Here is a 14,626-nt window from a genome sequence, read left to right as displayed (position 1 = left end):
TTCATCATTTCTGTACCTCACGAGGTTCCTGTGGCATGCTTTTTACCACATCCAGGCTACTCTTATGAGAAGCCACAGGTAAAAACCTGACTGGTCCTTTTTGCACACCAGTGTATAATAATTTGATTTTTTTTTTTTAATGTGATGTTCTCGACCTGAATGATGCTAACTCCATTTCTTCATCATTGTTTCTGGTAAGATTGGTCATGTTGGATTGATTTATAGATCTTCAGCGTCTCTATTAGCCGGCTGTGAGGGACGGAGTCAAAGGCCTTGCGGTAATCGATATAGATTGTGTGCAGGTTTCAGCGCTTCTTGTAGGCTTGCTCTATATTTTTGGCATTTAGGTATTTAGGCTTCAGATATGTGATTCCTTGAGTGCAGGATTGTCTGTACTGTCCCTTATATTTCGGGTGAGCTGATCGTGGCCCCCAGTTGCTACGTCTAGTAGCTGCTGGAGACCATTTGCTATTCTAATATACATCGAAATGGTGATGAGTGTTTAGTCAATGAATTAAAGTTTTTGATTATTTGGTATTGATAAATAATCAAAATTGGTCTGATGAAAGTATGAGACCAATTATTTGATATTCATTATACTGATATTGCCCTACCTTCGGTGCGGGATTTCTTGCGCGAATTGCGCTACAGTAAAACCAAACCTAGGTACTCAGCATACAACAGTACTCTTCCAGATTTGCTTTGTAGAGACTCTAAACATTTATTAGTTTTCAAGGTAGAGTTGGAGTTCAAGTTAGCCTGGGAGCTACCCTGAATAAAGCTCGCGCGCACACACACACACACACACACACACACACACAGTGTTTATTGATATGTACAGAGCATCTAAATATAAGTAAATATATCTTGTATATATATCTGCATTGCTGTACATAATTTTGTGACTGTATATTGTGTGTAACTAATAAATGAATAAAAATTAAATGAAATTCATTATATGGATATAAGTTCGTTTGGAGACCGTTAACGTAATGATAATACATTGTGTTGTTGTTGCTGTGGGTGTTTTATGGCGCATAAGCTGCTTTGGCTATAATGCACCTAATAATACATTATGTTAACGGGTAATACATAATATGGAATTTAGCTATGATTTTTTTTTTCTTTCCTAAATTTAAAGCCCCCTTTGAAATCCATAGATTTGCTACGACTGAGAAAATCAATGAACGCGAAAAAGGACCTAATAATTCCAAAAGCGGCGGAACAGAAGTATTAGGAAAGATCTTTCAGACGCATCAAAAGTGTTGAATAAGGTTAAATGGCGGGGGGGGGGATTAACATTGGTAGACAAATGTACACCGACTAATTATGTGGGATTTATTAACGAAAAAATTTAATTTAGACAAAATTCAGACGTACTTATTTTTACTCAGCAAACAGGTGATTGTGAATGTCGAAGTTTCTCCACCAACGCTTATTTTCTGTGTTATATGGTACAAATGAAAAAAAGAAAACATTGGAGATCGTTGAAAGAAACAAATGTAATAATAGTGAAAATTCTGAAAATCGAAACGATAATACGAAACCGTTCCGTGCTTTCGTTTCCTTCTTCGTTATGGCCTAACCAACCGAATTAGTCTTTAAAATGCCAATCACAGTTACTTCTGGCATATGTGATCTGGGCTTTACTTCTACAGATGAAACTCTCATATGAAGTAAATCAAAGCACAGAATTTGCCAGACATGCTCAGGATATTCAAGCCTATCCGGCTTATCGATGAGAAAGAGGAAAGGGTTCATGGGAAAACTGTTGCTCGAATATTATGTCTACAGGAGTTGCAAAAACCCTTAAATAATAAGAATCGTGATTCCCCACCCCTCCCCAGCAGAAAGACAGAAAAGCATCCACGGTAATACGCAATACGTTGGAGAAAGCTGCTTTGACAACCCCTCCCCCAGCTCCTGATGTACAACATAGTGACTTGGAAAACAATGAAGAAAGTAATATTTTTGAAAATAATACACAAGACAAGAAAGATGAAGAAAATGATGGCCACGACCCAACAAATGACTGTCTCAGGGACAGTAATGTGAAACATGTGAGATCAGGAACTAAGCCCGATTCTGATATTCAAAACATGCTTGGTTGTGATATTTGTCCCGAGGATTGTCTTCATGTAAATAGCCCGTGAGCCACCAAATATGGAGGATGCGGAAAGGTCAGGGAATGACCACCGCATATCCCTTGAGCAATATGGTCTTAGCTGCTAATGCTCCTAAACAACAACAACAACTTCATGTAAATAGCCCTGTATGCTCACAGGCAGATTCTATTAATGTTATGGCTGATCAGGACGCTGCACATCTTAGCGACTCGAAGTATGTGCTTAAAAGCATAACAGACAAAGTATTTGGGGAACTTCTTAAACCTATTGCCATGCAGTCAGAAGAGTACATGCATAATCTAGAAGAAAAATTTCCCCGAATTTTCGAATGCTTGTCCACCCTTCTCATATTCAACCAACATTATTCCGAGCACAGAACGAAGAAATTAAACAGGAACTATACTGAATAAGAGACCAGATGACTGACTGAAGAGCACTATGATGCTGTGAGGTAAGCCAGCTAACCAAACAACGCTGAGAGTGCCTCAGATATCTGAACCTGGTCGTAAATACGATGACGATAAACTCGATATAGGCGGAGAGGATGCACAAGCCCGTGCATATTTCTCGGTTATTAATGTTGATCTAGAAGTGGGACATAGACAACAAGATGCGGTATTTAATATTCCTTGCGTCACTCCCAACCAACGGAATATACAGGGTGTCTCAAAAATATTGATACGAATGTTTAGAAGAGGTAGTTAACATCTAAAGGAATGTGAATCGAATAGGAACCCATAACCGGAAACGCCACCGTAAGTCGTTAGACGGCACGGTAGCCGCTGCACGAAGAGCATGCATCGATATACGAACTGTGAGCTGGCAGACATGCACCTAGTGTATGGATTAGCAGAGTGCAATGGACGAGGAGCTCAACGAATTTATGGAGAAGGCTTCCCAGACAGACATGTACCGGACCACCGTTTGTTTGCACGTGTGCATCAAAATTTGTGCGATAATGGGTCATTTAGAGATAACAGGAGTAGTGCTGGCAGACCACGTTCGACGAGAACCCCCGCCGTTGAAAAACGTGTGTTGAATGCCGTCCAGAATAATCCTACTACCAGCACACGTGCCGTTGCCTCTGCCATAGGAGTGTCTCCTTGCAGTGTACAGCATGTCTGGCACGACGATTCCTTACACCCCTTTCATCTCCAAAGGGTTCAGTTACTGCTTCCCCAAGATCATCCTGCACTTGTGGCCTTTGCGCAGTGATTTTTCCAAGAAAGTGTTCAAGACTTGAATATTCCGTTCTATGTTTTGTTCACGGATGAGGCTTATTTCACTCTGGAAGGCTTATTCAATCAGCACAATGCTCATAGAGGGATCAAGACAACCCACACAGTGTGCGCCCCTATGCCGCACAACATCGCTTCGCAATAAATGTGTGGACAGGTATGGTCTGTGACTGCTTAGTCGGTCCGTACCTTTTATCATCCCGCATGAACTCCACTAAATATCGGTTCTTTCTTGAACAAGTTCTAGCAGGGTTACTTGACGATGTTCCAGAAATGTGAGACGCGACATTTGGTTTCAACATGACGGGGCGCCTGCCCATTATGGAAGGTGTGTTCGTTACCATTTGAAAAGGCGTTTTGGGCGTCGATGGACTGGCCGTGGTAGACCCATTTGCCTGACCCCCACGCTCACCTGATTTATCGAGCCTTGATTGCTTTCTGTGCAGGCCTTCAAATCTATTGTGTACAAATCGCCTGTGGAGACGGACATGGATATCTTGGCGAGAATCGTCTGCGCTGTTGCTACTGTCAAAGAAACTCCAGGTGTGTTCGACCGTGTCCGCCAATCCATGCTGCGTCGGAGTTATGCATGCATCGCGTCTCATGGTGAACCTTCGAGCATCTGTTGTAACGTCATGAAATGCATCCATCTCGTACTCCATTGTCTAGGTGGTAGATGATTCTTATCAACCGGTGCTATACCACCACTTTGCTTATTGGAGGTTTAAAGTGGTGGAACCCATGTTTAGTCTGTAGAGGTAAGTTCCGGTCAAACCTTCCCTGTCCCTTTCATCATGCAGTATGATTGATGACTTTTGAGGTTATGATGAACATCGTGGCGAGATCCAATATTTCTTAAATTTCGAAGGTACAGCTCTAAAACAGTGTTCGCACGCCGCCCGCTAGTTAGTACACCGTACCGAACCTATTGGTAACTCTATTGAGGGCTTCTGGATCAGCTAGTGTATAATCTTGCTACATCTAATCTGCCAGATAGTGACTGGAGGGACTCCGAGTAGTGTGTATTCGGGGCGCATTGTCGAGGCCACGTTATGTTAAGGATCGGGGTATATTCTTACCATATGTATGCCATATCCAAAAATTTCATTACTTCATACTGCATGTCCCACCCAATTTTTCTTACTATTGAATATACCATGAATTGTGAAACTAATAGAGCAAGCTTATCTGCGAAAAGATCTAAACCTCCCATGCACTTCCTAATTCATTTTACAAATATGCGTTGTCTCAATTCTAATATCAATGATGTCCATTTCCACTTGCAGTCTAAAAAACTTCATGTACTTTTCCTGAGAGAATCTCAGTTATCGGTTGATTCAACTACTGCTCATCTCAGATGCCCAAATTATTCGCTGTATGATTCCTTTCGCCTCAAAGGTGGTACTGGTGCATATGTCCGTTCTGATATTCCCTGTCAGAGACTTGGCAATTTGGAATCTCCTCTCTTTGATCTTCTCTGGCTTAAAATCTGACTACCTCATTGTGTCAAGTTCACCTGTTGTCTCGGCCGTTCTCCCAACCCCACTAATCACTTTGAGCTCTTTGACTTGCTCTCTTTGCAGGTTGTCTTTCTCCAGTCCAACTTTCCTAACAGTGAGGTAATTTTGCTTGGTGATTTTAATGTTCACAACTCCAGCTGGTTGCCGTTTTCTATTCACACCGACAAAGCTGGTCGAGATGCTGAGGCTTTTGCAATTACAAATGACCTTGCACAGATTGTTCATTTATCTACAAGAAAACCGGACAATACTAATCATACAGTCAATACGCTTGATCTTTTTCTCAGAAACAGCCTTTCTAAACACACAGTCGAAGTGAGAGGTCCTTTAGGCACTTCAGATCACAACTTGGTGATTGTCTCTTCTCCAATGGAACCTTTTTATCTCATGGCTATTCCCAACCTCGTGTTTTTGGCATTACAAGAATGCAAAATGGGATGACCTGCGAGACTTCTTTTCTTCTTTTCCTTGGTCGGATTACTGTTTCAAAACTTCTGATGTCAACATTTGCTCAGATCGTGTCAGTGAAATTATTCTTGTAGGAATGGAATCCTTTATTCCACACTCCACTTTAAAATCTCGTCTTTTATCTAAACCTTGGTTTTCCAATAAATGTGCTAAGCTATTCAAGAGAAAAATGTTGCATATCGTGATTGGTTTGTTTCTAATTCTTCAGTTTTATTTTCTGCCTACATCAAAGCTCCCAACAATTTTAAAGCGGTTATTAATCAGTCTAAATTAGAGTTTGAACAGGCTAAGAGTAGAAAACTTGCTTCTTGCTCTAAAGGTAGCCGAGCAATCTGGTCTTTTCCCAAAGGTATTGCCCGAGACCTTTACCTATCTCTGCTCCCACCTCTGTCCACACCAGATGGTTCTGTTGTCACTTCAACCAACGGTGAAGCTACTAGCATCCCATTTTTCCTTCAACTCATGTATAAATTATCTTGGTAAAACACCTTCCACCATTCCCAACACGCTCCATTCAATGCCTCCTGGGGTATTCCGTCAAATGGATGTCAAAACGATTTTGACGAATCTTGATACTAAGAAAGCCTCAGGTGCCGATGGTGTTTCTCCACTTGTTTTCAAAACCTGTGCTCCTGAATTTACTGCTGTTCTTTGTCGCCTTTTTTTCAATTTCTTATTCCAAAGATGTTTTTTCTTCTGCTTGGAAATTTGCTCTTATCCAGCCAGTTCCTAAAAAGGGTGACAAATTCTTTCCCATCCAATTATCGTCCCATTGCAATTACTACTACTCTCTTTAAATTAATGAAGAAATCAATTAACCACCAACTCATAAACTAACTAGAAACCTTCCATCTGATCAACGACCGCCAGTATGGATTCCGTCAGTGTCGATTCACTGGTGATATTCTGGCTTATGTTTATGGAATAATTCAATGGAAAGGTTCGTTGAAACACAAGTAGTTGCTCTTGACATCTGAAAGGCTTTCGATCGTGTTTGGCATAAAGGTCTTCTAAACAAGTTTACAAGTTTCCATCTTTTTTGTTTATCAACTGTTTTTAGTAATTGGTTATCCAGTTTTCTCTCTGATTGTTCACTGAGGGTGATGGTAGATGGCTCTCTGTCTTCTAACTTCTCCACTAATGCCGGTGTCCCCCAAGGTTCGGTTCTTTCCCCCACTCTTTTCCTCTTGTATATTAATGACCTTCCATTGACTGGAAATCCCATTCATTGTTTTGCCGATGATAACACATTGCATTCCAATTTCCATTTTGAGAAACCTTGTCCTGCTCAATAAGCTTCAACTTCTCGAAAATCTGCTACCAATTCCTTAAATGCCGATCTTCAGTTAATTCTCCAGTGCGGCAAAGACAAGTTAGTTGATTTCAACCCTTCTAAAACTCGGTCTTGTCTTATATCTCGCAAAAAGGATTCTTCTGCTCCTATGTTTATCTTTAGTGACACTCCGATTTCTAGGCAAAGTGATATATCTCTTTTGGAGATTACCCTTACTTCTAATCTCTCTTGGCACAAGCACATTACAAATATTGGTCGCCTCCGTAGCCAAGTGGGCCAAAGCAGCAGTGCATAACACACGCTTCTTGATTAGACCGGGTTCGAGCCCCTGACCACCAAATACGGAGGGTGCGGAAAGGTCAAGGAATGGCTACCCCATATCCCCCCGGGGCAATATGGCCTTAGTTGCTAATGCTCCTAAAAACCAACCAACGAAACAAACAAACATTAAAAATATTGCTTCTTCTGCATTTTAAAAACTTGGTTTTCTCTTTCGCTCTTGGCGTTACTTTTCTTCCAAACAGCTGCTCACTCTGTATAAATCGCAAATCCGCCCTGCCATGGAATATTGTTCCCACAACTGGGGTGGTGCCGCCAAAACCTCTCTCAGGCTGCTTGATTCCATTCAGAAGAAGGCAGCTAAGTTAATTAATGATTCATCTCTAACAGAGTCTCTCCACTCGCTGTCTCATAGGTGTACTGTTTCTGCTGCATGCCTCTTCTGCAGACACTTCCATGGGCACTGTTCTTCTGAATTGGCTTCTATAATTCCCGCTCTCTCTTTCAAAACAGTCCGAACACGTGCCGCCACCAGCCAACATCCATTTACTGTGCAACGTCAAACCCACAGAACCAACTTTTCGTCTTCCTCGTTTATTCATTCAACTGCTGTTTTCTGGAACAACCTTCCTTCATAGGTATTTCCTGAAAATTACAGTCTACAGAACTTCAAATCCAATATCAACAAATATCCTCTTTCGTCTTCTCAACCTCCAACCCAAGCACGGTACTAAGTACTATAGGTTCTAATACCTCTCCTTTTTGGGGTTACATAAAAAAGGATTATAATAATAACGATATTATGTCAAATAAATGTTTGCCACTAACTGTCTTGTGTCATTTCTGCTTCTTGTGCCTCTGCTTCTACTTTCCTGTGACGTTTCCGGTTATGGGTTCCTATGCGATTCACATTCCTTTAGATGTTACCTACCTCCCCTATATGTTTGTACCAATATTTTTGAGAGACCTGTAGAAACAAGTGGAATCATTGAGCAACCACCTATGACAGAATTACGAGCAACAGCCCCTGGTAAAAAATTACTCACCAAAAAGTCCAAGGCTCCAACGCAGGCCTCTCCCTTTCTCTTACCACAGTGTATGTCTCCCACCGATACTCCCGCTTTGTGTGAGACTGATATGGTGTGTCCTGAAAATTGTTCCAGCCCGACGTATGCGGAAATCAATAACCAGAATATAAGGAAAACCTCATCCCAGAAGACTAATGGGAGCGAGCAAAATTAGAAGCTATCGAAGGCAACCAACTTCCGAACATCTTCCAATTCAAATGGTTACAGCAGCCAATTGCGGAATAATTACTCATATGCAATCATCGCACTGCGCTGTTAATGCAGATACGGCGCATGTAAACCTCTCTATAGATGGTCACTTGGTAAGGAGTTTCAATGTTATGGCCGTAAAAACAAGGGAGAAAGTCTTTCTTAAACGAGGCATCCATCATATTCGTCATTTGTTATTCGTCATATTACATGCTCACCTGATGACCTAAATCTGATCCTTGCATACAATAACTTGCCACTACGTGCGTTAGTTAAAATATTTCGGGAAAAGAACACAGCGTTCTTGCGGAAATCAAAAAGTATGCATTAACCATTATAGCAACTAAAGAAAGAAAATCCCCCGCACGGAGAAATCCAGCCCATTTGCCTATTTATTCAGAATGCTAGACGTATTGCTAACAAGCTGCATACATTACAGACCTTCCTTCACCTCGAAGAATATGACTTCATCTGTATTATGGAGACTTGGCTAAATCATAACAGACAACTGGATCTGTTGGCCCAATCTTCTTGTTACAGATTTATTAGGAACAGCAGAAAGAAAAAGAGTGGTGGAGGTGATAAAGAACATCTTGGTGCAACCTTAGAAATGTTAGGACTGACCCTACTGGGTACGCTTCCGACTAGGGGAGAGCAGTATTTGGACCTATTGTATCATAATCTGAATAACAAAAAATGTCATCCCTCAAACTAAATTTCAGTCAGATCACTGCCCAATATGCTGTGATATTTCCTCATCCAATAGCAATAAATCAATTAGCAAACAAGTCAAACCAAGAAAATATACTCCCTGAAGTTTGATACCTGAAATTATTTAAGAACATCTTAGGACCTACAACTGGGATGCTCTCTATAATAAACCGGTGGAAGAATTTACTAATTTGATTGAGGAACAGCTCTTATTAATTTCTGACCTGGGTGCCTCGAAGGAGGTAAGAATCACCGACATAACCAAATCGTGGTTCAACGAGGTTTTAATCTTGGCTTATCGGAAATGGAGAAATTCCGGAATTAATGAAGCCTCACGGACTATAAGAAAAAAGAGCCATATTCTCGAAAAAGAAACGACTTGCTCGCTACGAACAGATTCTAAGAAAACTACGACATTCAAAACGAATTGTCAGCAAAAAAGTCTACTACATTTGAAATGGATGACACTACATTTAGACACTGGGCTAAAGAATGCTTTGAAAGGCTACCAGGCAAAGGGACAGCTACAAATTATCAAGAATATAGGTCGGAGGACAGACATGGCACAACATTTTTTGGCTAATGGCAGTGTTTGTGTGAATCATTATCCGATGTCACTGTTTTTAGAGAAGATATCACCAATGCTATTAATTCCTTGCCAAACAAATCTACAATCGGCGCCAACAGGTTCCCAATTTTTATTTTAAAAATTTGTGCACCTATATTATTGATGTATTGTTGAACATATTACAAAACATCCTGAACGATGGAGTTCTCTCCCCCCCCCCCGTAGATGGAATCACTACTATGTGAGGCCGGTGTCAAAAAAGAAGAACCCTAAAGACCCTTCAGGCTTTCGGCCCATATCGATCAGTTATTCGCTTTTAAAACTCTTTGAAAAAGCCATCCTCCCTGCTTTAATCGAACAGTGTTCTGCACACAGGCCATCCTACCTCCATACCGTAGTATAAAGAGGATCCACTATTACTAATTTGTTGGAGACTCTTTTCAGAGAACAACAAGCCTTAAATGAAAAGGCTCAAATTGATATCATATTCCTTGACATCAAGGCAGCTTTTGATAGTGTTTCCTTATCTGCCCTTGAAAAGATTTTGTCCTTGTGTCCGACTTCAATTCCCACGCTAACGCTCAGCTTCATGATCTACGTTTATACTTAGGTAAAATAGGTTTATGGCTAAACTCTGACAAGTCAGCACAACTGACAATAACAAATAAGAAGATAAAGAATAGATTTGAGTTTTCTATAAATGGAGCCCAGATTAAGAAAGTGTGCACCTACACTGACCTTGGATTGACGTGGGATGAGGTCCTTACCTTTAAAAGGCACTTTCAGACCACCAGAACAAAAACTCTTGCTGCCATTTGGGTTGTAAGACAGGAGATAATTGGATTTGGAATCAACAACTAGTGACCCAATACATCTAAAGATGTATTGTTCCTATTTCCTTCTATGCCTCCATTATTTGGTCTTCTGCCCCAAATACCTATATTAGGAAGTTTCCTCAACGTGGAATACTGGGTGCTCCGGTGGTTGAATAGGATTGCCGGAAAGCCCTTTGCAATTTCAAAATCCATACTGTATACAAACTTAAATGTAGCTCCATTGTTACAGATGGTCACTATGCGTAACATCAGCACTCTTGCACATCTTCTGACTGGGAGTTTAGATGCGGCAAAAATTGATAATCTTGTGGTCAGACCACGCCCTAGGACCCGGTTCTACTACCCCCCATAGTCTCCGAAGCGCTCTACCTCATACAGAGGGATTAACGGATGGTCCTGCCAATACTCTGAAGCTCTTTAGAGATTTCAAAATCGACCCGAATAGGTATTGCCATGACAAAGCCTACAGAAAGCTGATAGCAGCAGACATGTATACTACACTACAAATTTAACGAAGAGGAGAGTGTACATTTCTGTGGAATTTGTGCCTATGTACTCTTAATCATCTGTAATGAACGGTTTTTGTGTCAAGTGACTGTTGATGCATTTATTCTTATGTATTTTCTGATTTTCATTGTTGCCATCTAATTTGTTGTAGGATGTCTATATTAGCCACCCTCCTAGATAATGTCTGTACAGTGGTGTTAGATAAATAAACTGATAATAATAATAAAAAAATACTGAATTGATAAATTGAATTTTTTTTTAAACCTTGAAATGTAATATGATAACAACTGATATCTTAATAACAAATATTAGAGGGGGGTAGTAATGGTAATAAGGACAATTCTGAGAAGTTACAAAGCCTGTCAGTGAAATCATCCAAATGATCTGCAGTCAATGCCAAATGATTATAGTAATGATATTTTCTGCTCAGCAATATTGAAATAAAAATAAGAGCAGTAGACGTGATTTAGTAAAAAAATCGTGATATACAGGGTGTTTCAGTTAAACGTTTCAGAACTTCTAAGAGGGGTAGGGTACATCCTGACAACTCGAAATCATATAGCAATGTGGGGTCGGAAATGCTTTCCTGAAGCGGTGTTGTACACAGAAGCACCACAAAAAGGTACCTGGATTAAAGTAAGTGTTCGAAGTTTCTTCCACGGGCTACAATGCACGCCTCACATCTCCGACGCATGGACATCCGAACATTCTGGAATACTCCAGGCGAATTTCGAATTTCTTCGGCAGCTACTGCGATTCTTGCAACCAGCTCCTCAGCATTGTCAACAGGGCTGTCATAAACTAGCGATTTCATATGACCCCAGAAATAAAAATCAAGACATGATAGGTCGGGTGACCGAGCAGGCCAACGCACGGGACCACCACGTCCGATCCACTGTTGACCAAATGTGACATCCAGGTAGTTACGAACATCTCCGCTATAATGGGCAGGGGCTCCATCGTGTTGGAACCACATTGTCTGTTGCGTCGATGCAGAAATCTGTTCATCTCTCAAAAGTTGTGGCAATACTTGCTGCAGAAAGATCAAGTAGATCAAGTAGATCAAGTAGAAAGATCAAGTAGATCAAGGACGACACGGTAACAGGTAAAGTCCGATGAGGTGATCTCCCATAATACCGGCCCATACATTGACCGAAAATCGAATCTGTGCTGCACGACGTCGCACGACGACTTCTGTGTACAATACCGCTTCAGGAAAGCATTTCCGACCCCACATTGCTATATGATTTCGAGTTGTCAGGATGTACCCTACCCCTCTTAGAAGTTCTGAAACGTTTAACTGAAACACCCTGTATAGTACCTTTCACCGAAAATGTTTTAAATTTTATATTTAATCGGCATACTGTTGTTCATCTGTAAAATAACAGCATGTTGTTGCCATATTTCACTTTTACAGCATTAATGTAATCGGTATAATATTTTAAGTGTTTGATTCTCTTATTTATGGACATTAGTGTATTTAAATTCTTCACAGGTTGTGGACTTCCTCAATGATTTGTACACCTGTTTTGATTCAATCATCGAAAATTTTGATGTATACAAGGTCAGTATGTCTGTTTTATATTTTATAGATACCACTGTTAAAACCCAAATGCCATTATTACCAGTTCTTACGAATAAACGAAGTAGCTCCTAACAGCATTCGACAAATCTAGTTTCTACTACACTGCTCTACAAAATTAACACAATACGTATAAAACGTAGTGTAACTTGTGCAGCTTGCGATGAAACGGGATTTGGTATCTTGGGGTATCATAGAATAACGATGAAATGAGGAGACAGCGAGACATTTCGGAGAGGTATAAGGGACACTTATAGGGGTTGTATAAGAATTAACAAAAGGTCACATTAAAAAAATCAATACACGATGCTCGAAAATATGGTCACATGACATCACTATGATCAACTCCAACGGCTAAACAGGTCTGGCAGCCTTGAACCATGCTCGATCTTATAGAACCAAGGGTGTCTATAAGATTCTGTGGCAACAAGTTCCATTCTTCCACCAGCGCAGTCACCTCTTCTTATTCTATGGCACTCTCAAGGACGCACGTGGTCAGCACCACAGCTTACCAAGTCACCGAGGAGCTGAGTGTCGGGGTGAAATGCCACGCCCAAGGGTGTCCCACACATGTTCGATCAGATTTAAATCTGGTGATCGTTCTGGCTACAGCAGTTGTTGAATATCTTCAGTTTCCTCCGCCACTTGAGTTCTATTTTGCAGTGGCGTTGTCGTTCATGAAAAGAAAATCTGGGACAACTGACCCCTAAAAATGAGCATGTAAGGTTCGAGGATCTGTTCTCGGTACCTCTGCGCAGCTACCAAAAACATGAAGAGAGGTGCGACCGTTGATCACTATTCCACCCCACACGAGAACACTGCCTCTATCGTAAGTGCCCCTTTCTCTGATGTTACCGCATTTCTCGTTGTCTCCATATAAAGTAACATCTAGAATCTGTTTGTAGGCTAAAACGCGACTCATCAGAGAACAGAACCGTATCCCATTTGTCAGGGCTCTTAGGTCACATATTCATGACACAGGTTGCGACGAGCTCTAAGGTGGTTTGGGGTTAATGGAATACAAACCACAGGCTTTCTTGCGTAGAGTGCACTTGATTTGATCCATCTTAACACAATCTTAACTGATGAAAGACCCTTCATGCTGCGAAGGGGCTGTGCGAGTGAGGCTGAGCTATATGGAATGAGCTATATGGAATTAGTGATGTCGTAATTAGAGATGGTTTCTTAGAAAAATGTTTCAGCATAAAGGCAGGTAAAACTTTAGGAATTGATGGCATATACCCTGTAGTTTTGAGAGAGAGCGAGGGAATGTACTGAACCATTGAGATTAATTACGAGCGCATCTTTGGACTCAGGGGAGATTCTTTTGGATTGAAGAAGTGCCAATATATCGCAAGTACATAAAAGCGGTTATAGGAGTGAAGTTCGTAACTGCAGAACGGTTAGACTGACTTCATTGTTAGTAAAAATCTTAGACAAAGATTAAGAATGCACTCCATGGACATTATAGATATGGCTATATATAGATATGGCACTCTGAAGGACACACAGCATGTCTTTTTTAAAGGTAAATAATGCTAAATTTACTTCGTGATGAATCCATGGCAGTGATGGACAGGTCCTCGGGAGAGGACCTGTCCATCTCTAATATTACCGCATTTCTCGTTGTCTCCATAAAAAATTACGTCTAGAATCTGTTTGAAGGATAAAACGGCACTCTTCGGAGATCAGATGGATCCATGGCAGTGATGGACAGGTTGTACAGGTTGTACAGCCGTGTACAGCAATGTGCCTTCTAGGTCTGGCCCAGAATGCAGACAGCCGATCGATGGCCAGAATCCCTACATCTAAAATCCCGACAGCCGAAAATCCCAATAATATCTACTATATTGTAAAAAATATATAAATATAATTCTATATATTTTTAGTAAGTAAAAATTTACCTTATCGCATTAATTTAATTTTATAGAAAGAATATAAAAATAACAAAACTTTTAAAGACAAATACCTCTCTCGATTTGAAAATCATGTTTTCTATTACAGAAACAAACAGTTTTAAAATACTATCAGCAAATAAAAACGACTTACGGTAATTAATTTTACTTTATTATATTGCATTTAATTGGTAATTTTCAAGTCGAAATTTGATATTTGTATAGCGAGTTTGAGCAATGATTATAGATATAATACTGAAATGCTAAAGATAAAATAATAACTTGAAATAAGAATACTGTCAGAATACGAAAATTTAGAGTAATA

At 40.4% G+C, this 14,626-nt stretch overlaps 1 protein-coding gene across 3 annotated transcripts in view; it reads left to right on the top strand.

The window, feature by feature from the left end:
- The window catches only part of LOC150088279 (atrial natriuretic peptide receptor 1), a 1,689,763-nt gene that overhangs the window by 1,158,218 nt on the left and 516,919 nt on the right, over positions 1-14,626 (top strand). For all 3 annotated transcript variants that reach the window (XM_090369441.1, XM_090369442.1, XM_090369440.1), the window contains one exon: positions 12,320-12,388. In XM_090369441.1, the coding sequence (XP_090225567.1) occupies positions 12,320-12,388 (69 nt within the window). The remainder of the gene's footprint in view (positions 1-12,319; positions 12,389-14,626) is intronic.

Source organism: Mastigoproctus giganteus, chromosome 3 (genome assembly GCF_048544385.1).
Source record: "Mastigoproctus giganteus isolate SK-2022 chromosome 3, ASM4854438v1, whole genome shotgun sequence".
Classification (NCBI taxonomy): Eukaryota; Metazoa; Arthropoda; class Arachnida; order Uropygi; family Thelyphonidae; genus Mastigoproctus; species Mastigoproctus giganteus.
The sequence above is the reverse complement of the archived record's forward strand: the minus strand, read 5'-3'. Positions and strand labels throughout refer to the sequence as shown.